Genomic DNA, 23,397 nt, shown 5'->3' on the forward strand with positions numbered 1-23,397 from the left:
GGCAAACACCTCAGCTTTTTTCTTCAAACAGCGTCACCTAACCTAACCGTATATGTAGCCTATCATGAAAACATATTTGAAACGCTTGTAGAGAAATAACCTCCTCGCGAAAAATTTACATGTAAATAGCCGTAACTAGACGCGAGAAGATATGAAATATCCTCTGAAATCAGTGATGTACTCTGCTATATCTTGAGGTGTATCACATTCTTACTTAATTTCCGTATATAACATTAAAATTAAGATATCGTTTACTTCAGTCTTTACTTTTAGCGAGTTAACAACTGCTGTCGGCCACGTTATTTATGCATTTATTACGAAAACGTGTTATCCTCTTTCATTTTGAATTTTCTTTAGAGAACAGCAGTCGATGGGTATTACTAATCAACTCCAACATCGCCTTCGAATATCAACGAGAGAGCTCGCAAATGCACAAAGTGAGAAAACTATACCGTACCGAAGATGATCAATCGCATTTTGTTGCAAACGTTTCAGTTTTCTTATTCAAACATCGTCATGTATCCTAACTTAACCATACTATACGTATGATGAAAACACACTTCAAGCGCCAGTAGAGAGAAATTATAACTTTCTCGCTATAAATTTTCATAATAGACTTTCCGTAATTTAACCAGACGTGACAAAATATAAACTAACTTCTGAAATCAATTAAGCACTCTGCCATATCTCGAGGTGTATCCCATTCTTACTTAATTGCAGTATTTAGCCTCAAAATTAAGCGGTCGTTTAGTCGGCTTTAATTTTTAACGAGTTAACAACCGTTATTGGACATGTTTTTTACGCATTTATTACGAAAATATGTTCTCTTTCATTTCGAATTTTCTTTACGGAACAGCTGTCGACGGGTATTACTAATCGACTCCGACATCTCCTTCAAATGTCGACGAGAGAAATCGCTAGTGCACATAGCGAGGAAACGATACCGAAGGTAATCGATCGCATACAATATAATTGCTGGGGTGCATAAATATCGGTAACGGAAAAAATCGCGCGCGCTTAATCGCTCGTAATAACGGATGCGCCAGTGATAGGGTTCTCGCTGTAACCGAAGGACGATACACAGATTAATATAGGAATTTTGAAGGGACAGAAAAAAGTCGTCGCTATAATGGAGTTCTCGTTATATGCCATACTCGCTATAGCGGACTTCTACTGTAGTACTTTTCGATATGACCAATAAGATAGGTAATAAAAATTAAATTTTTGGCACCTTCCCTTAAACTACCACTTTGAACAGGGTGAATAAAATCATTTATAGCATAGGCTGTAGTTCCTTATTCCCCGACTTTACATACCAATTTTCATTAAATTCTGTTCACCTGTTTTCTCGTACCTCGGCGCTGATATGGACTTAACAACAAAAATTCAAATTCAGGAATATCTGTTATCATAGCCGGTACGGTAAAAATGTATAACTTTACAACGGGGGAAAAAAAAATGTATAAGACATAAATGGTCGGTTTCAATTTACAAATCATCTCCAAGTGTCAACTCTGGTGATGCCGTCAAATTTTTCTTCCTTCAAATCAGATTTTCCTGAGAAAGAGCTAAATGACTGTGTATGACTATTTCCTACTTTTGACAAAGAAAAACTACAAATTGAACTATCTATACTCCAGAAAAGAATTCAGATCACTGTCTGGTGCTATCCAGCTGCTTCAGTTCATCATCTCGAACAATCTTCAGTCATCACTTTCAGAAGTAGTGAAATTTCTTCACATTGCAGCAACTCTGTCAACTACCACGAGAGAACCAGAAAGGTGTTTCTCAGCCATAAAGAGGATAAAAACTTACCTCCGCAGCACTGTGGGTGAAAAAAGACTTGACAGCTCTGGCAATGCTGTCAATGGAAACTACTTTGATGAGAAATATACCAAATTTCAATGAGAAGGTTATCAACATATTTTCTATCTACAAGTCTCGCCGAATGCAGCTCATCTATATATAAAGTAAAATTCCGTAATTATACATGCAGCCTCCCGCCCAAGTGTTAAATGTACGAGCCGCCACTGGGTGTGACTACAGTAACCCATACCACAAACCGTAATACGTTTTGCAAATATTATAATTAACAGTTATCAAAACATTGCAAATAAAATTGGCCTCGAAATATCATTTGAAAAAAATGGAAATAATGCCCCAAAAACCAACCAACTAAAAGAAGTTACCATAAATGGTAATAAAATCAAAATAGTAACTCAATTTAAATATATTGGAGAAGTAATATCACATAACCTAAATGAAAAAAATCTCAATCCAAAGAACAAATAGATTAGCTAAAGCACAAAAATTAACATGGGATATTTACAAAAAGAAATGTCTATCAATAAATGCAAAAATAAAACACTACAACACAGTTATAAAACCGGAAGCTACATATGCATCAGAAACACTTTTTCACCTGAATAAACAATCAAATACTGACAGACTTCAGAAAATTGAAAGGAGGGTTGGAAGAACCTGCATCAACAAAAAATACCAGAAAGATGGACAGTGGTGGATAATACCTAACAAAGTCGTGTACAAAGAGCTAGAACCCATTATAGATACTATGCGTAAGAGGAGACTGGGATTCTTTGGACATATCGTGATGATGCAGGATTCGAGACTTCTGAAACAACTAATACAACACAATCTTGTCTCAAAAAATACCACAACAGGATGTAAATGGATCAGAGAAGTAAGAGAGGATCTGAAGGAAATAGGCCTTACAACAGAAGACACCACAAATAAGATAAAATCAAATACAAAACTCAAGAATACAAACTTCCACTTTACCCTTACACGAAACAAACCAACAACATGCATATTTTCAACCGAGGAAAGGGCACGAAGATCAAAGCGTATGAGTATGAAGAAGTACTGGGAGGACCGCAAAGCCCGAACAATCCCTTCAAAGAGACCTGAACGTTGGACTGACTAAAGTGATCCTATGCGGTCATAAAAGAAGAAAAAGAAGAATTAATAGTTAAAGTACAGCCCCGCAGCATTTGCCTAGTGAGAAAATGGGAAATCAGGGAGAACTATCTTTAGCGGGATTCAAATCTACCATCTCCCAAAGGCAAGCTCATATACATAAGCCCTAATAAGCTGCCAGCTCTTTGGTGAGTAAAATAAATATTACCCCTTGTAAATAAAATGGTCATTTATCATATGATCACTTCATAATTACAACTGTAACTATTTGTTAAAATAAGAAATAAAGATGTAATTATTGAAGCAGGAAATTCTAATAGTCTAGTCTATAACAGATAATGTAAGATGGACTCAAGATACAAACCTCTATGTAGTCTTTATCCTGACTATGTGTGAGATTCAAACCACTTTCATCAATCTCATGACTCATCAGCTCACGAAGTAACTCCTGTGAGATGAGAATGTCTGCACCATGGAGTTTGCCTGTATGGTTTGTAGCTTTGTGGAGGTCAGCTGCCACCTTCACAGCTACAAATGTTGTCACACTAAGGTCGCCAGTCTCCAATTGCCCAAGCTGTCACAAATAATATAAATATTCACTCAGTGAAATATCAGACTCACAAATGTAACATCACACAAGTCTGACAATACTTTTCAGTGAATAACTATGTCCCATTTAGTATTTCCTTTGATTTTTATATACTTATGGGAACAGAGAAAACTGCACACATGAGAATAGGTAAGTGCCAAAATCCAAGATTAAGTCTGACAGATGGTATCATTTTGAATAACACATACACTTTGATATTTTGTTATTTCTTTTTATAAAAATATGGTACAAGTACTATTTGGGTAAACATAGGTAGAATCCAGATAATATATCAAGCCAGTTAAGAAAAAAATTCAAAGCAAGAGGGACTTACATAAGCAAGGTAAATAATCAATAATATTAGAAGCCCATAAAACAATAACATTACAATCTAGGATGAAGAAGAAATTATAGTTTCCTAATTCTGCTAATTAATGTCAAAGTGATCCTTGCTGATTAGCAGATTCACAATAACGGAGTCCTAGCATTAATGTTATTTGCTGAACATCTCTTTAAGGGCTATGGATTTTAAGGGGCACTACAGAGTAGGAAATTTGTCCTGCAAGATATCTTTAACATGTCGTAAGCCGACACCATGGAGTTGTCACAGTTAAATACTTTGTCACTGAGGTCAGCAGCAGAATACACCACACATCATCAACTGGGGTGCAATGCTGGCATCCAGGAATGAGTTAGCTGAAAAATTTCTAATGTCCAATAACGTACCATTTATATTGATATTAAAGAACTCTATAAGTTGGCGAAAAAAGAATCTAAGCAGGTTGTCAGAGCAGAAAGAGAAAAATAGTTGAATGAATGGAGTGATAAACTAAATGAAGAAGTAGATGGCAACAGAAAAATGTTTTATGGAATGATGAAGAATAGGAGGAGAGACAAAGAACAGACTAATTATCTGATTAGTGATACTGGGTATCTCATTACAGATGACAGAGAGATCAAAGAAGAATGGAAGAATTATTTTGATAAGCTGTAAAAGGGTTAGTACAGAAGATACGGAAAACAAGACAGATGGTTCGGACATGTAAAAAGAATGGGAAAGGAACAGGTAGCAAGAAGGGAATTGGAAAGAGAAGTTAAGGGAAAGAGACTAGTCGGAAGATTGAGAAGAAGGTGGATGGATCAGATTTGCAAGGACATTAGAGAAGCTGGATTGGATGTGGCGGAAGTAATGGAGCAGGAAAAGTAGAAGGACAGAAAGAAGTGCAGGAGGCTTGTTAACCACACCCGGGCGACTGGAGTGGGACATTGATGATAATGATGATGATTAAATGTGAATGATATCACAAACATTCCATTAGATTAGTTAATGATGGAAGGATGGAAGACACTATAACAGATCTGACATGGAATGATATAGAATACACATGGAAGTACATCAAAACAGGAAAATCTCCAGGCATTGATGAAGTATGTGGTGAAATGATTAGGTCTATGGAATATGCAGGAAAGCAGTGGATGTATAGACTTTTTCACAAGATATGGAAGGATGGGCAGATACCAGCAGATTGGCAAAAAGGTATCATCACCCACTCTTTAAGAAAGGTGACAGGAAGAAATGTTCCAATTACAGAGGAATTATATTAACTTCCCAAGTAGAAAAGCTGTATGAAAGGATTTTAGAAAGGAAAATAAGACCATTGATAGAATTAAAGTTATCAGAAGAACAATACAGATTCCGGAAAGGCAGATCAACAGTTGATCTAATATTTGGACTGCGTCAGCTAATGGAGAAGTATTATGAACATAATAAGGTCCTTTGGCTGGCCTTCCTGGATATTAAAAAGGCCTTTGATGCTGTAAGCAGGGACAAAGTCTGGGAAGTGTTGAGAAACAGTGGAATCAATAATGACATGATAAAACGAACTGAGAATTTATGTGAAGACATCAGTAGTCGCATCAAAACACCATCAGGAATGACGGAACTCTTTAGAATAACTACGGGCCTAAGACAAGTTGGAGTTCTGTCACCACTTCTCTTCATTATTGTGATGAATGAGATTCAACAACAAATATGCTAAAACATTGGTGACAACAAAATGAAAGTCATGCTATTTGCTGATGACATCTGTATATGGGGAGATTCCAAGGAGGAACTTGAGGATCAGATCAATGCATGCACAGTAACAGCTAAAGGGTACGGCCAAAGATTCAGTCAGGAAAAAAGTGAAATGTTGATTATGCAGAGAAATGGTCAACCTGAAGGTTACATTGAAATAGAGGGTAAACAACTCAAGATGTCCAACAAATTCAAATATCTAGGAAGCATGATATCAGCAAGGCTCCATTGAAGAGGAACTTACCAGCAGGATTCAAGCTGGAGAAACATTCTGTAGAGTTGTCCGAGACCTAATATGGAACCCAAAAGTACCACTGAAATGCAAGCGATCAATTTATCCGACTTATTACATGCCAATTTTGACATATGGGAGCGAGACCTGGACCATGAGGAAAAAGGATGAAGCAAGGATTCAGGCAGCTGAAATGAGATTCGTCCGAGCGATTGTTGGCAAAACAAGACGAGATAAAATTTGTAATGAGAACATCAGGGACATGGCTCAGGTTGGCAGAATGCCGGATAACATAACCCTGTGTAGACTCAAATGGTATGGTCACATGCAAAGGATGGATCCTGATCGCATACCCAGAAAAATTTGCAGTTAAAATATTCAAGACCAAGAGGGCGGCCAAGAATGCGATATACAGACATGGCAAAAAACAACATTCAGCAACAAGGAGGGAATTGGGACAGCACTGAAGAAGGAGAAAAGTACGAAGACAGAAGTTGGTGGAGGGGCTTCATTCGCCAACCCATCATATAGATGGAATGACGTGGAATAGTAAGGAACAAGGAACAAGATAAAATATATATGATGTTTATTAATTTCGTGTGGCTATTTCTAGCCAGGTGCAGCCCTTGTAGGGCAGACCCTCCGATGAGGGTGGACAGCATCTGCCATGTGTAGGTAACTGCGTTATTGTGGTGGAGGATAGTGTTATGTGTGGTGTGTGAGTTGTAGGGATGTTGGGGACAGCACAAACACCCAGCCCCCGAGCCAATGGAATTAACCAATGAAGGTTAAAATCCCTGACCCAGCCGGGAATCGAACCTGGGACCCTCTGAACCGAAGGCAGGTACGCTGACCATTCAGCCAACGAGTCGGACACATATGATGTTGTAGTAAGGATATAAAGAAGAGAGCGTATAAGCCTCTAGTAAAACTCCAATCTGAGTATGGTTGCAGTAGTATGGGATCCACATCAGGACTACTTGATACGTCAACTTAAAAAGATCCAAAGGAAAGCAGCATGATCACAATATGAAGATACCTTGAAATTCAAGAGGACAAATTGGAGCAAATATTTATTTATAGGAAGAGGAATTAGGGATTGGAATAGAAAAATGCAGGAGGGAAGGAGCAAGGAAGGAAGGAAGGAAGGAAGGAAGGAAGGAAGGAAGGAAGGAAGGAAGGAAGGAAGGAAGGAAGGAAGGAAGGAAGGACAATCTCAGACATTACCAACAGGAAAGTGGCTAAAGTGCTAAGCAACTGGTTACTCACCACTTTACGCAGATCAAGGAAGAGATCAGAAGTACAGTTAAACAGGTCAGGCTCTTGCCACCCAAATTCTTCATCACAGCCCCGTGATGCTTTCCCTTGGGAGTGACTGGGACAGGGTGTAAGAGCAACATGGCCAAACTTGGTTCGTTCCCACCACAGTCCATGAGAGAAACTTCGTGGACAACCATCATAAACCACTGTAACAGAAAAGGATTCCTCAAAAACTTTTATTCTGCAGAGAAGTACATCAGAGAATCCCCAGCAAGTGATACCAGACTTACCTTCGCAGCCTCGTAATGTAACCTCACCGTAAGGATTAGGACAAGAGTCACAGCGTCGCCCAATCACTCCAGCTCTGCACTTGCACTGCCCTGTAATGGGGTCACATTGGTTCCCAAATGAACCAGTGGCATAACATTGGCAGTCAAAACAATAGTCTGAATTTGGAGGCTGATAATGATTCTCCTGAAAATTAAAACATTTGTATCAATTCACAACTAGAAGTGCAAATTAAAAGAGACTAATGCCCAGTTTATTTAACAAACTTATAATATTTACGTTAAATTAACATTGCAGCAGTTCTCAGTTAAACATCTTAACAGTTGTTAAAATTTCCAAATGGGAGCATGCAGAAAATGTATGTTTGAAGTTTTATTGCTGTATGAAGATTATCTATAAACTGAGGAAGGCAAACAACAGTCCATACTAAGAAAAAATATTTCAGAGTTGTCAGAAGAAAGTTTTCCACTGATTTTTTCAAAGTCGTAATGAAAAGGTACTAGAAGAAATTGAAAATAGTTAAAACAAATACTGATTTTTCAAAGCCATAATGAAACTGTATTCGAAGAAATTGAAAACAGGTTACATTTTCCCCACACACAGAAGCTTAGAAGTGTCTACAGAGCAGCAGTGGCTTGTAGTTATTAGATATTACACTTCAGACTCTTTCCAGGTATTTGTAAGCAACTACGTTCATGTGTGCAAGGCAAGAGTGTATAGAATTGTGCAAAGAGTTTCTGCTGCCACTGCAGCATTGGCAAAGCATTACCAGTATATTGTTTTCCCTGCAGTGGAAGAATGCCTGAAAATCATTCAAGACTTATATCAATTATCACATTTTTCCAGCAATGATGGAGCCCTAGATTGCACTCAAATGGGAATATATTAAATATTGTGACATAGCTGTCCATTCCTTTATTTTTCAAGCACACTCGCATATCTTCAAATTAAATCTATAAGAATGTTTTTCTCGTTTTCATTATATAAATGCTTGTATTGCCTCTTCGCTATCTCCACTAAGTGTGATAAAATACAATTTTCCAAAATACCACTCTGAACATTTTATGTAAAGAAACAAAGGACTTTCACTGTCAAACGCATTCAGAAACCACATGGAAACATGTTAATTTGTCTCTAAAAAATGTTTTGTAACAAATGTTTGACATGTGTTCATGAAACAGGGGCTTTTAACCAAAGTATTAAAATAATAACAATCATTAGTTAACATTTTGTTAAGTCACTTTACAAAAGAAAATATTTATAAAATCCTCCTATCAATACAATTCAAGTCATCTGTTAGATGAAACAAAGTCTATACATGTTTCAGCCTAATCTCAAGGCCATCTTCAGTAGTAAAATGATTGTTACATAATATACAAACAAATTAAAAAAAGTAATGATGTGAAGTGACAGTGATCATGATAAGTGAGTTAAAAACACATTGAGGTGCAAAGTCCTCTCGTCTAATAGATCTTGATGGCTGTTAAATAAAACATTATGCTGAGGAGTGTAGTGAGACCGTGAATACTACGAATAAAACGTGTAACATCTGTAATGAGGAAAAAGGAATGTATGAGTGGATGAAGAACAAGTTAAAAATGATGAACGAAAAGAAAACTCATATGACTTACATGTAACTAAAAGTTGTCGTCTCGAATGGAGATGACCTTGTCGGTCTCAAGTCACATTGACAACTAAGCCTGTGTGTGGCTTACTGTGTATCTGTGTCGATGTGGTTGGGAGGGGTAATGGAGGGGGAGGGGCAGGGAGGGAGGGACGTTGTGATTCGTGGAAGGAGGGTGGAAGGGCGGGTCATATTCTAGAATGTCGGTAGTGAAACTCTTTTTTATTAATGAACTGTTCGCAGATGAGCGGGACAAAGGTTTCCAATAAAATATTTTTCTTTTCGTTGATTTCATTTCAGTTATAGACGGGATTGTTATATTGGTCGATATCTATATATATATTCTCTAGTATATTAAGTAAGGGACCTTTCTGTTCGTAATGCAGGATCTTTAAATCTTGATCAATTGTTGTGTATTTATGATTTTTCTCTCTACAATGTTCGCTCATGGCTGAGTAGCGATTATACTTTAGGGCATTAAGATGTTTGGAGTATCTTACATTGAAACTGCGGCCTGTTTGCCCAATATACGTTGAAAGATGTGATTGGCATTTTAATTTGTATATTCCAGAGTTAGAAAATTTTTTGCTGTTGACAATATGAGAATTAAAAAACATTTTTGTATTGGTGTGAACGGTCTTGAAAGCTACTTTTAACTTGTGCTTTTTAAAGATGTTTGAAATAGGATATATATTATTATTATTATTAAAGGTAAATGTGGTGAACTTCTCTTTATGGAAAGATTGTTTTTCTAAGGTGGTCTTGGGTCTATTAGAAATAGCACAAGTTAAAAGTAGCTTTCAAGACCGTTCACACCAATACAAAAATGTTTTTTAATTCTCATATTGTCAACGGCAAAAAAATTTCTAACTCTGGAATATACAAATTAAAATGCCAATCATGTCTTTCAACGTATATTGGGCAAACAGGCCGCAGTTTCAATGTAAGATACTCCGAACATCTTAATGCCCTAAAGTATAATCGCTACTCAGCCATGAGCGAACATTGTAGAGAGAAAAATCATAAATACACAACAATTGATCAAGATTTAAAGATCCTGCATTACGAACAGAAAGGTCCCTTACTTAATATACTAGAGAATATATATATAGATATCGACCAATATAACAATCCCGTCTATAACTTAAATGAAATCAACGAAAAGAAAAATATTTTATTGGAAACCTTTGTCCCGCTCATCTGCGAACAGTTCATTAATAAAAAAGAGTTTCACTACCGACATTCTAGAACAAGACCCGCCCTTCCACCCTCCTTCCACGAATCACAACGTCCCTCCCTCCCTGCCCCTCCCCCTCCATTACCCCTCCCAACCACATCGACACAGATACCAGTAAGCCACACACAGGCTTAGTTGTCAATGTGACTTGAGACCGACAAGGTCATCTCCATTCGAGACGACAACTGTTAGTTACATGTAAGTCATATGAGTTTTCTTTTCGTTCATCATTTTTAACTTGTTCTTCATCCACTCATACATTCCTTTTTTCTCATTACAGATGTTACACGTTTTATTCGTAGTATTGACGGTCTCACTACACTCCTCAGCATAATGTTTTATTTAACAGCCATCAAGATCTATTAGACGAGAGGACTTTGCACCTCAATGTGTTTTTAACTCACTTATCATGATCACTGTCACTTCACATCATTACGTTTTTTTAAAATTTGTTTGTATATTATGTAACAATCATTTTACTACTGAAGATGGCCTTGAGATTAGGCTGAAACATGTATAGACTTTGTTTCATCTAACAGATGACTTGAATTGTATTGATAGGAGGATTTTATAAATATTTTCTTTTGTAAAAGTGATAACCGTCAATACGGAATGAGATTCATAACTTGCAATTTTGTTAAGTAACATTTAACACAGAGTTGATGAAAATGGGCATAAGATTATCAACTTTACTATTGTGCCAAATGAATAACATGATCCACACATTTTTATGTTCGTCCTATATATATTTTGTTCCTTTCCTTGTTGCTTCTATCTATATATATGACTTCAATCGACACTTGCGTTTGTTCCTTTCCAATACTCACACCTGGAAGTAGGACTAAATTTACCTTACAATAGCATTCTCCCGTGGTTTTGTTGCAGTCAGCACTATAACCTTTCTGCACATCACAATGACAAGGTCCACATACAGGATATCCCCACCAGCTTGCTGGGCATGGTTGGTCAACTTTCACCTCACAGTATTCACCTGAAATTTAATCAAAATACTGTACCATTCTTTGTCACAATGTTATTCAATAGATAATACAACTGTCATTAAAGGTAATTTTTATCCAAGTACAGTAATAATGGTGCAAGAACCCATTGGCAAAATCATCTATTGCCTTGGTAATAGCATATTGCAGAGAAATTATGCGTAATTGATATCATGAATTAACAGCGGAACCTCAATTCTCCACTTTTGGAGGGACCACGGAAAAAAAAGTACAACACAAGAAAATGGAAAATCCGGGAATGAATGAACCATCAACAATTTGGCCAAACATCACAAAAATGAAATATGTATACTTATAATCTTACAAACACCCCTAAACCAAACCAAACTAGAGCCCCAATGGGCCTTCCACCTACCAAGTGACTGCTGCTCGGTCCGAAGGCCTGCAGATTACGAAGTGACGCATGATCAGTGTGACGAATCCTCTTGGCCATTATTCTTGGCTCTCTAGACCAGCGTCGCCATCTCACCATTAAATAGCTCGTCAATTAAAGGTAATTGTAGAATGAGTAAACCTGGAACCAGCCCTCATATACAGGTAAAAATGCCTGACCTGGCCAGGAATCGAACCCGGACCCTCCGGGTGAGAGGCAGGCAAGTTGACCGCGGGGCCGGCTTCAAACATTAATTATCGGTACGCGACTTAAAAATCTCGAAACTTTACATTCAGTTTTACAAGGGAAACTTCGTCATTTTCCTCTGAAAACTTCTTTCAGTTCAGCAACTTTGATCAACCAAACTTTGAAAAACCTATTACAGTAAAACCTCGATTATACGTTCCCGGAAACTACGTTTTCCCGTATTATCCGTTCAAATTACGTGGTCCCGCGAGCATCCTAATTAAATCGCGTCGTAAAAATCCCGCAATATCCATTCCTTGAAGAAACGATTTCCAGTATCAACCGTTCAGAAATTTCAGTCACATCAACGCTAAATCCTCGATCACGCGTTTTTCAAGAAACTGTACCTCACGAAAGGATGGCTGCGGCATACTTGCGGATCTTGGTGTTAATGTGCAGTCATTGTGGTAATTTGAGGAAGCAGAAAAGCGATTGGCGGTGAAATTGCATAAGGGACCATCTTAGCATCGCATTCGGGTGGTATTGTTGAGAATCAAAATCATAAAGCAGAGAGTGTCCACAACAACTGGAAGGAGACAGAGCGCATTTTGACAGCTCTACTTCAAGACGGAACGAGTTTCGTCAAATGTTCATACTTGCAAAGCGTCTACATTATGTCCAGGGTTAGATGTTTACTTTTTTTTTTCCCCCAAGTGTATCGCCTAACAGGTTTTCGGCACTTCCCTCAGGGCACTGTATAGTCACTGAGCTTTCAGGCAGGAAACTAAACTGCTCCTTCTTAAGCAACACAAATTTAGTATTTTAATATTATCGTACACGATAACGTTATCGAGACCAGAACAGATGTTGCACCTTACATACATAAAGCCATGGGAGGTTTTGGGATTGCCTATCACTGTTTTCGTCCTAATGTAAGACTAGGAATTTCACATTGTTGTGTTAAAATGTTAAGACGCAGTCGTTTTATTTGCGCACGTTACATGTAAAAACCTTTGCATCATTTCGCACTCGTAACGACTTGGACTCTTGGACAGCGAACACGTTTTCCAGCTGAGCTTAAGGTCGCGAATAACAGCAAATTCAGAAGTTTTGATGATATTTTTTTCTCTTTCCAATTTCATCGTGATTAGTGACGGACATAATTGAATATAATGCATTCGAAAACTTGACAATCGATACTTACATTCGAAACAATATTCTCGAGTTCAACATAACCTTTAAAAGTCGATGTAGGCCGTAGGCCTAATTTGCGCAGTACAAGATTTCCACAAACTAACTACTGGTACGAACAGTATACCGGTGACCAAATTACAATAGAAGATTTAAAGAAAAAGGGATTTCGCCATCATGTTGGGTGCTTTTGTGTCCAGTGTGCTTTTTTTATTAGATAAGAGAATGAAAAAATACTTGTGGTCGATTGTTTGGCTTTATGTTATTAGGTTTTTCGAACAGTTTGACCGATCAAAGTTGTTGAACTGAAAGAAGTTTTCAGAGGAAACCGATGAAGTTTCCCCAGTAAAACTGAATGTAAAGTTTCGAGACTTTTAAGTCGCGTACCGGTAATTAATGTTTGAAGCCGGCCCGCGGTCGAACTTGCCTGCCTCTCACCCGGAGGACCCAGGTTCGATTCCCGGCTAGGTCAGGCATTTTTACCTGGATATGAGGGCTGGTTCCAGGTTCACTCATTCTACGATTACCTTTACTTGAGGCGTTATTTAATGGTGAGATGGCGACCCCAGTTTAGAAAGCCGGGAATAACGGCCGAGAGGATTCGTCACACTGACCATGCATCACCTCGTAATCTGCAGGCGTTCGGACCGAGCAGCGGTCGGTTGGTAGGCGGAAGGCCCGTTGGGGCTGTAGATTGGTTTGGTTTGGGGGTGTTTGTAAGATTTTAAGTATACATACTTCTTTTTTTGTGATGTTTAGCCAACTTGTTCATGGTTCATTCATTCCCGGATTTTCCGTTTTCCCGTGTTGTACCTTTTTTTTCGGTGGTCCCTCCAGAAACAGACAATCAAGGTTCCACTGTACCCGTAACGCCAAGCCAAACAACAATCGACCACAAGTAGTTTTTAATTCTCTTATCTAATAAAATAAAGCACATTAGATACAAAAGCGCCCAACATGATGGCGAAAACCCTTTTTTTTTAAATCTTCCATTGTAATTTGTCACCGTTATACTGTTCGTCAGTTTATGGAAATCTTGTAGGCCTACCGCGTAAATTAGGCCTACATCGACTTTTAAAGGTTATGTTGAACTCGAGAGTATGGTTTTGAATGTAAGTATTGGTTATCAAGTTCTCGAATGCATTATATTCAATTCTGCCAGTCACTAATCACAATCAAATTGGGTTACACTTCCAAAATGATGATTATTCATGACCTTGAGCTCAGCTGGTAAGCGCGCTCGCTGTACGAGTCGGTACAAGAGCGAAATGATACAAAGTTTTTAAAAGTAACGTGCGCAAATGAAGCGACTGCAGTCTTTATAATATTTTAACACAAAAACTGAAATTCCCAGTCTTATATTAGAACCAAAACAGTAATAGGCAATCGCGAAACCTCCCATGGTTTTATGTATGCAAGGTGAAACATCTGTTCTGGTCTCGATAACGTAATGGTATTTGACCATATTAAACTACCAAATTTGTGTTATTTAACCCCTCAGCGTTGCAGCCATTTTAGGAGCTTCCTACCCCGCGGCCGGATGAGATTTCGACTATGCGCGACTGAAATACATTGATTCACTTAAAGCGTTATTACAAGTATAAGAGTAGCCCGATATTCATGAAATTTTCAATTCCTTATGATAGAACTATGTACATGCAGATAATGACATAATTGTTTCACATTACTTTAGTAATTTAGTTTCATGTGATAGAGTTCGAAGCACTCTTCGAGATAGAGACCCACATCACACTCCTGGCAGCAGTACACCGACGGCGTCTTTTTGCCGTGTTTTGAACACACGGTGCAACGTCTCTGAGGTTTGTATTTCTCACCCTTGGGTGATAATTTCATGATAAAATGTCTTTCCAGCAACCTTGGAACTATATTATCATATGCGCGCTGGCCTTGAATATTTCGTTCCCCAGCCAAGCAAGCTTATTTTGTAAACAAACCTTCCTCTAGCTGAACCCGATAAAATAGACCTAACTGCTCAGTGTTTGTCCCTGTGACTTGTCTGGATATTATTAGAGAATTGAGGAATCCGAATTCACTGTTGAAAACTTCCCTTTGACCTGTATAAGTATCAATATTCTCCTACACGAAATTTCCAAGTACTGGTTCCTCCTCATCGTCACTCTCATAATTTACCACTGCATCCGCCACAGCTGCATCATTTATTTCATTATCACTGCTGCTAATACTGTTTCTACTAGTTCCGACTAAACTTTCATCTGAATTATACAATATTTCGAGCACATTACTGTCAGTCAAGCCACGGCTGAGCGCGGTGCGTCACACGGACCGATGAAGCTGCAGCGAGACCGTAAGCAGCAGGACGAAACTGAATGAGGGGAATAACATGCATGACGAAACAAACCAACTCGATACATATTTCAGAAAAAGGTCGAGACATCGTCTTTCCAGCGAGATATATGCGATGAACAACTGGTTCTCGTATCATGTGACAGAAAGCAGCACTAACTGATGCCTACACAGAGCGCTCGTGGAGAGTTATGAATATATTACAAGCTGAGAAATAAAGACAATGTCATAAATAATTCGCACTTTCAATGTATAAATAGAGCAAAGAACATCACATCATTTCTTTATTTTATTACGTTGGAAAGAATGAAGCAAATAGGATTTTAAAAAGCAGAGATTACAAGTGCTCAGACTTATTTGACAAATAATTACCCTTGCAAAAACAACTGCATTTTAACGATCTTTATTCTTATTTTACAACACTGATAAACCCCAACTTTTCTTCTTGGAAACAAAACAATTTGCTAATCCATAACTCCAAAACTCTTCGCGCTATAGCCGTAAATGCAAAACCATGTATGGGTCTACACCACGTATAGAGGTCGGTGGCTACGGAAGAAAAGAGGGCCTATACAACGTATAGAGGTCGGTGCTGAGGGGTTAAGAAAGAGCAGTTTCGATTCCTGCCTGAAAGCCCAGTGATTATACAGTGCCCTGAGGTAAGTGCTGAAAACCTGTTCGGCGATACACTTGAAAAAAGTAAAAAAATAAATAAATAAACATCTAACCCTGGACATAATATAGACATTTTGCAAGTACGAACATTTGACGAAACTCGTTTCGTCTTCAGGTAGAGCTGTCGAAATGCAATCTTTCTCCTTCCAATTGTTGTGGACACTCTCTGCTCTATGATTTTCGAGGATTCTCTAAGCGATACCACCCGAATGCGATGCCAAGATGGTCCCTTACGCAAGTTCACCGCCGATCGTTTTTCCAGTACAGTACTTCCTCAAATTACCACAATGACGGGACGTTAACACCAAGATCCGTAAGTATGCCGTAGCTGTACTTTCGTGAGATATAGTTTCTTGAAAAACATGTGATCGAGGATTTAGCGTTGATGGGACTGAAATTTCTGGATGGCTGATCCGGGAAATCGTTTCTTTGAGGAACGGATAATTTGGGATTTTTACAACATGATTTAATTAGGATGCTCGGGGGACCACATAATTTGAATTAATAATACGGGAAAACATAGTTTCCAAGAACGTATAATCAAGGTTCTACTGTACAATATAAATTTCATATCGTAGTTACAAGATACTGATAAACAATTAACCCTTTGAGAGTCAGATTTCTTAGTCCACTGCACACCCCAAAATTTAGGTTATTGCACATGTTTGCAAAACAACCCTCAAGAGGCATTATATTTTAATGAAACGAATGAATTTAACATAGTATGTTAACAAGACATCAAACAACTAGTTTGAGCACAAAACTTGTGAAAAATCATTTTTAGTAATGTTTTCTGGTATGATAATCCTCAAAACAAGGTACAGGGAACAATTTTTTACTTGCTTACTTAATCTGCTTACCCTCCAGAGTTGGTTTTTTCCTCAGACTCAACGAGGGACCCCACCTCTACCACCTCAAGGGCAGTGTCCTAGAGCGCGAGACATGGGTCAGGGAATACAACTGGGGAGAATGACCAGTACCCTCGCCCAGGAGGCCTCACCTGCTATGCTGAACAGGGGCCTTGTGGGGGATGGGAAGATTGGAAAGGATAGGCAAGGAAGAGGGAAGGAAGCGGCCATGGCCTTAAGTTAGGTACCATCCCGGCATTTGCCTGGAGGAGAAGTGGGAAACCACGGAAAACCACTCCCAGGATGGCTTAGGTGAGAATCGAACCCACCTCTGCTCAGTTGACCTCCCGAGGCTGAGTGAACCCCGTTCCAGCCCTCGTACCACTTTTTAAATTTCATGGCAGAGCCGGGAACTGAACCCGGGCCTCTAGGGGTGGCAGCTAATCACACTAACCACTATACCACAGAGGTGGACAACAATTTTTTGAAAATGTCAACTTCTGAAGAATTTTTCGTCAGTGAAACATTCTGAATTCCTGACTTACTGCCATCGAAGCTAAAGCGGTTGGCGTGAATTGGTTAGTTATAGTCTCGTCTTCCCAAACTCTGTGATTACTAGGCGCTTTATTTACGTTCGTTCGCTTCGGACGTGGCGGCTATAAGACCTCATCCTCACTTTCATTTAAGTCATCGCCACTTGAATTATTTCCAGATACACCTCCTACATCGTCTTTATCACTGTCTTCAAATACTGAACAATCACTTTCAGTATTCATAAGAATTTCACGAACTGTATTGTCGCTTGTAAGCAAGTCAGCTCGACTTCGCGCAGCCAGGTTCCACTGTTTGCAATTGACTCACTAAAGCAGAAGACAACAGCTTAAAAATATTTCATTTCCAGCACTCCCCGTGGTAATAACAATAACCTAATGAATTCAAAATATAGCCAACAGATGTAGGGAGCTATCCGTTTTTCAATCATTATCCAAAGACATACAGTTACGAAGATATATCACTTCAAATTCCGACACGCAATATACTGCGCCGTAACCACAGCGGCACTTACCCCTACACGCAATATATTGCGTCGTGACCTTCAAGGGGTTAATCATAATATTAACCTTAAAATTATGTTTTTAGTAATTTACTTGTCTTTTTTTATTATGATGTATTATTTTCTCCTTTCTTTTTACTTTTAGGCTTCATATTTCTTTTTAATTGCTTTCTTCACCGTGCATTCTGCGAATCTTTTATTTAGCTTAGTTATCTTAAATTTTACTGTATAATAGAATATTTATATTTCATTTATTATCCTGTAATATATGTAGTTAAGTGTAAGATAGGGCCACGAGCCCTAACTTCGCCGTTGCTTAAGAACCCAATAAGTTAAAATGAATAAATGAGACAAGCATATGGGTATTTCTTTTAACTTGTTAGAAAAATCTATGCTTCGATTGTTATGAACATATGAAAGCAAGAAAATGAAGCAGTGAACATTCATAAAAAAAGTTGTGTGTAAATTCATTTTTTAAAATGTTCGTAAATTCATTACGGGCTAACATGCAGTTATGATATCATAAAAAATACAAAACGTATCAAACTCCCTCAAATAAATTACCTGAGTATTCTGAGGAGTTGCACTGACAGGTATAGCCACGAGGACTTGAGCTGTCTGGAATACATCGGGCTGAATTTGAGCAGGGATTCAACTCACACACAGCTATACAGGACTGTCCCACAAAACCTGCAATATAGAGTCCACAGAAATAACTTTAATCGTATGTTAAACACAAGAGAAAGGCTTACTATAGTGCCGAGCGTAAGGCATTAATGAGCTATCGTCTTTTAACATAACTCATTTATTGCATGCTACACATAACTCATCATCTACAAAACTTAACCTACTACACACAAGCACAATACTAAGATATTTGCCGTAATTGATATCTCGATACTAAGTGGTTGTCATACAAAGAGGTTACATAACACAACATCTCTATTTTCTTATTAATAATAATGGTGGTAGGCTGAGTGGCTAAAATAATTGAGGCGCTGGCCTTCTAACCCCAACTTGGCAGGTTCAAACCTGGCTCAGTCCGGTGTTATTTGAAGGTGCTCCAATACATCAGCCTTGTGTCGGTAGATTTACTGGCACTTAAAATAACTCCTGTGGGACAAAATTCTAGCAACTCGGTGTCTCAGAAAACAAAGAAATAGTTAGTGGGACGTATAAACAATAACATTGTTATTATTAATATTATTAAGAAATAAACAGATTATATAAATCAATAGAATCAATGCAATACACGAGAATACGTATGTTAATTTAAGCGCATAACTTGATACCTGACCGGCAGTCTTCGAACTCTAGTGGTCGTTCTCATGTTAGACGCCTCCTGTTTCCAAGTTCTGGTGTCCTATGTTGGTCTTCAACAGCAGTGGATGAAAGCTCCTCTTCCTCTAATGTATTGAAAGCTGCCCTATGACCTGATGTTGTTGATGACTTCTGATCATGCCTCACATGCTCAAGGAATCTTCTGTTCCATCTAAAAAAATTCCTTTCTTGAGTTTGGATCACGTATGAATGGGAAAACACTGATTTCCTAACAATAGTTCCATATCGTCGCATATCCCGAATCCAGACCTTGCCTCCATCTTGGAAAGGTGGAAGTGTGCGCCCCATTCCTTCAATCAAAATATTGTTTGTTCTGCAGTTTTATTTTTAAAGTTGTTCTTCCAAAATTAGTTGAACTTCTGCTGAGATACCTGTTGGAAAGTCATTGCCAATGGTAAAGTGGATTGCAACTTTCAACCACACAGCAGCACGAAGGTGAAAGACCTGGGGTGTTTGTACATTCAAGAAATCCCAGGTTGATGTCACAGTATTTTGAATGAATCTGCTTTGCTATATCGACAGCTTTAGCAGCACCTCTGTTTGTAGGAGGGTATCTGGAGCTCGATACTTCACATGTAAACCAATACTGTACAGCAAATCTTTCGAACTCCTTCGACAAATTGGGTGTCTTCATCTGAACGGAGACCTAGAGGCACCCCATGACGCGCTAACACATTTTTCAACCACACTATAACCACCTGGGATGTCACACGGTCTACGCACACCAGCTCCAGGAAATGCAAGTAGTAATCTTGAATGACCAGGTACCATTTGCTATTGTATTTCAAATAAGTCTGCTGAGACCTGTTGTATGGATGTTGTGGCAATTCGACAGTCATTAGTGATTCGGCATAGGGCTCCTGCCGGTTTTCCAAAAATACTCTGCAGTTGGCTACAATATGCTCAATGTCCTTTGAGCATCTTCGGCATTTAACCAGCTCCTGGTGTCCACAATGTAACTTTTCCAACATTTCCTGTCGAAGTTTTCGTGGTGTAAAAATCGGCGTGCCTTGCATTAGCAAGCCTTTCACAATGTTCAGCTCTGATATGTGTTTCCAGAACAGTGATGATTGTTCCCATTTACCATGTAGAATATTTCTGACAATTTCTTTGCCTTTGGCATCCTCTTCTTGTGCTCGTTTTATTTCTTGGAGTTTCGAGCACAATGGACAATGCTATCTGCAAACTTTGTTCATAATCATCTGTGCCTTCTGAAATGTATGCCACGTACAAGGGATTGCGCGACAGACATTCGGGAACAGTGAATAATTTGTCTGGCATACATATATTTAACAAAATCAAAATTCAACAGACGCATTCTGAGTCTCTATATCCATGCAGGAATGTCACTTAGTGATGTGCTTCCCATTAACTCTACCAGCAGCTTCTGATCCGTGTTTAATTCAAAGGATGTACCCAATAAATAAGCCTGAAATCTCTCACATGCCCACATCAAGGCCAAAACCTCTTTTTCAATTTGGGCGTAACTTTACTCCTTAGTAGTCGGGGATCTTGACGTATAACGTACAGGCAACCAACGGTCTTCACTGAACTGCTCTAAAATCGCTCCCAGCCCATGTGAAGAAGAATCTGCTGTAACGCTGCCAGGTAAGCCTCCTTTGTATATTCTTCAAGTCAGGTACGATGTAAGAATACCTTTGATCTTCTCTCATGCCTAGTGCTGTACATGTGTCCAGACCCGTTGATTATTCTTGTTCAGCAATATCCGCAAAGAGGCAATCAATTCGGCAAGATTCGGGATGAATTTCATTATATAGTTCACCATTCACAGATATTGTCGTAACTGAGGTACATTACTGGGAGATTTAACCTCTTAGTATAAAAGCCAGAGTATACTCGGGATGTTATACATTTATTTAAAATAAAAACCCGAGTATACTCGGGAATGTTGCTCACTGATCGGTACCTAATTTAAAGGCCCGAATATACTAGTTTCATGTTGTTTTTCAGTATTTCCACCAGATATTAATAAAATTATTACTTCAGGTTCCTATTTTTGCCAAAAGATGTCTGACTCAACCGTACTGGATGTCTGTGACTCAGGCAGCTCGTTTTTGCGGCCTTTCCGTATTTATTGCTATCTAAGTGTACTTCGTCTGTTAGGTGAAAATGGAGAGTGAAGAAGACAATAGAGTAAATTAATGTATTATTAGGGTCCACCTTTTCAATACAAAATGTAAATAGTTTAAATAACATAAATGATTAGGGACTAGTTTCGACCTAGTAATAGGTCAGTCAATCAATCAATCAATCAATCAATCAATCAATCAATCAATCAATCAATCAATCAATCAATCAATCAATCAATCAATACTGATCTGCATTTAGGGCAGTCGCCCAGGTGGCAGATTCCCTAACTGTTGTTTTCCTAGCCTTTTCCTAAATGATTTCAAACAAATTGGAAATTTATTGAACGTCTCCCTTGGTAAGTTATTCCAATCCCTAACTCCCCTTCCTATAAATGAATATTTACCCCAGTTTGTCCTCTTGAATTCCAACTTTATCTTCATATTGTGATCTTTCCTACTTTTATAAACGCCACTGAAACTTATTCGTGTACTAATGTCATTCCACGCCATCTCTCCGCTGACAGCTCAGAACATACCACTTATCAGATCAGCAATTAGATGTATGGCTTTTCAGGCATTTGCTCTACTTAGTCGAGCAGCTCTTCTTCTTTCTCTCAATTCTTCCCAACCCAAACTTTGCAACATTTTTGTAACGCTAGTCTTTTGTCGGAAATCACCCAGAACAAATCGAGCTGCTTTTCTTTGGATTTTTTCCAGTTCTGAATCAGGTAATCCTGGTGAGGGTCCCATACACTGGAATCATACTCTAGTTGGGGTCTTACCAGAGACTTATATGCCCTCTCCTTTACATCCTTACTACAACCCCTAAACACCCTCATAACCATATGCAGAGATCTGTACCCTTTATTTACAATCCCATTTATGTGATTACCCCAATGAAGATCTTTACTTATATTAACACCTAGATACTTACAATGATCCCCAAAAGGAACTTTCACCCCATCAACGCAGTAATTAAAACTGAGAGGACTTTTCTTATTTTGTGAAACTCACAACCTGACTTTTAACCCCGTTTATCAACATACCGTACCATTGCCTGCTGTCCATCTCACAACATTTTCGAGGTCACGTTGCAGTTGCTCACAATCTTTTAACTTATTTATCACTCTATATAGGTCATCGTCAGCCTAAAGCAAAATTAAAATGCAAATACTGAAGAAATTAAACAATGTAAAGACACGTAAGGTCTCGTAAAAGTACATACTATGTGAGATATTGTGCAGCACTATGTTAAAAAATAACTCACTGAAAGAGATTCATAATAAGTCCAGTGCATATTAAAAAGAATCCTTGAGTTTCTGGAATATGCTGGCTCCCTTAAGATGCAGGTATTCAATTGAAGAACCAATGAGCCGAAGTTACGTCGTTTATTTATGAATAAAGTCCAGTGCGCCATATAGCATTAAAAAGTCCAGTGCGCACTAAAGAGATGTTAAAGAAAAGAATTCTTGAGTTGCTGGATAAGGAGATTAGAATATGCTAGCTCCTTTAAGATACTGGTATCCAATTGAAGAACCACTGATCCAAAGTCACGTCGTTTATTTATGATTAAAGACCAGTGCACTGTATAGCATTAAAAAGTTGATTGGGATGGACATTTTTCAGTTGTTGGTCAAGGAATTCAACATATGTTGGCTTCTTAAATTTGCTGCTGTATATTCGAAGAACAACTGAGATGAACTTATGTCGTTTTTTAAGATATTCATAGACGTAAAAAACACATGGATGCTGGAAAGGCTCTTCAGTTTTTTGGAACTTGAAGGAAGGTAATTGTTGCGCGTGGAGGCTTAAGAATCCAGAGAGTGAAGAAGAGTTTGACATTGAGTTTAGTAAGTCTGATAGTTCTGTGTGCATGATGCTAAAAGGAGGAAGGCACGAAAGGAATCCAGGTACATGTGTAAGGAGTGTGATGTAGCATTGTGTGTTTTGATCCTTGTTTTAGGGCATTTCACACAGCCACAAACATATCAACAATGTCTTTGTTGTACAGTATTGAGTATCATGTTATCTTACTTACCATCTGTTTAGTG

The 23,397-nt window shown here is 38.4% G+C and overlaps 1 protein-coding gene across 1 annotated transcript in view; it reads right to left on the bottom strand.

The window, feature by feature from the left end:
• Nucleotides 1-23,397, bottom strand: part of stan (Protocadherin-like wing polarity protein stan) — a 302,411-nt gene that overhangs the window by 142,248 nt on the left and 136,766 nt on the right. Inside the window, exons 22-26 of the mRNA XM_067138004.2 lie at nt 18,480-18,605; nt 11,096-11,235; nt 7,386-7,569; nt 7,105-7,301; nt 3,302-3,511 (exon numbers count right to left, since the gene is read on the bottom strand). Coding sequence (XP_066994105.2) covers nt 3,302-3,511; nt 7,105-7,301; nt 7,386-7,569; nt 11,096-11,235; nt 18,480-18,605 — 857 coding nt within the window. The remainder of the gene's footprint in view (nt 1-3,301; nt 3,512-7,104; nt 7,302-7,385; nt 7,570-11,095; nt 11,236-18,479; nt 18,606-23,397) is intronic.

The sequence above is a fragment of the Anabrus simplex genome, chromosome 1 (assembly GCF_040414725.1).
Source record: "Anabrus simplex isolate iqAnaSimp1 chromosome 1, ASM4041472v1, whole genome shotgun sequence".
NCBI classification, from domain to species: Eukaryota; Metazoa; Arthropoda; class Insecta; order Orthoptera; family Tettigoniidae; genus Anabrus; species Anabrus simplex.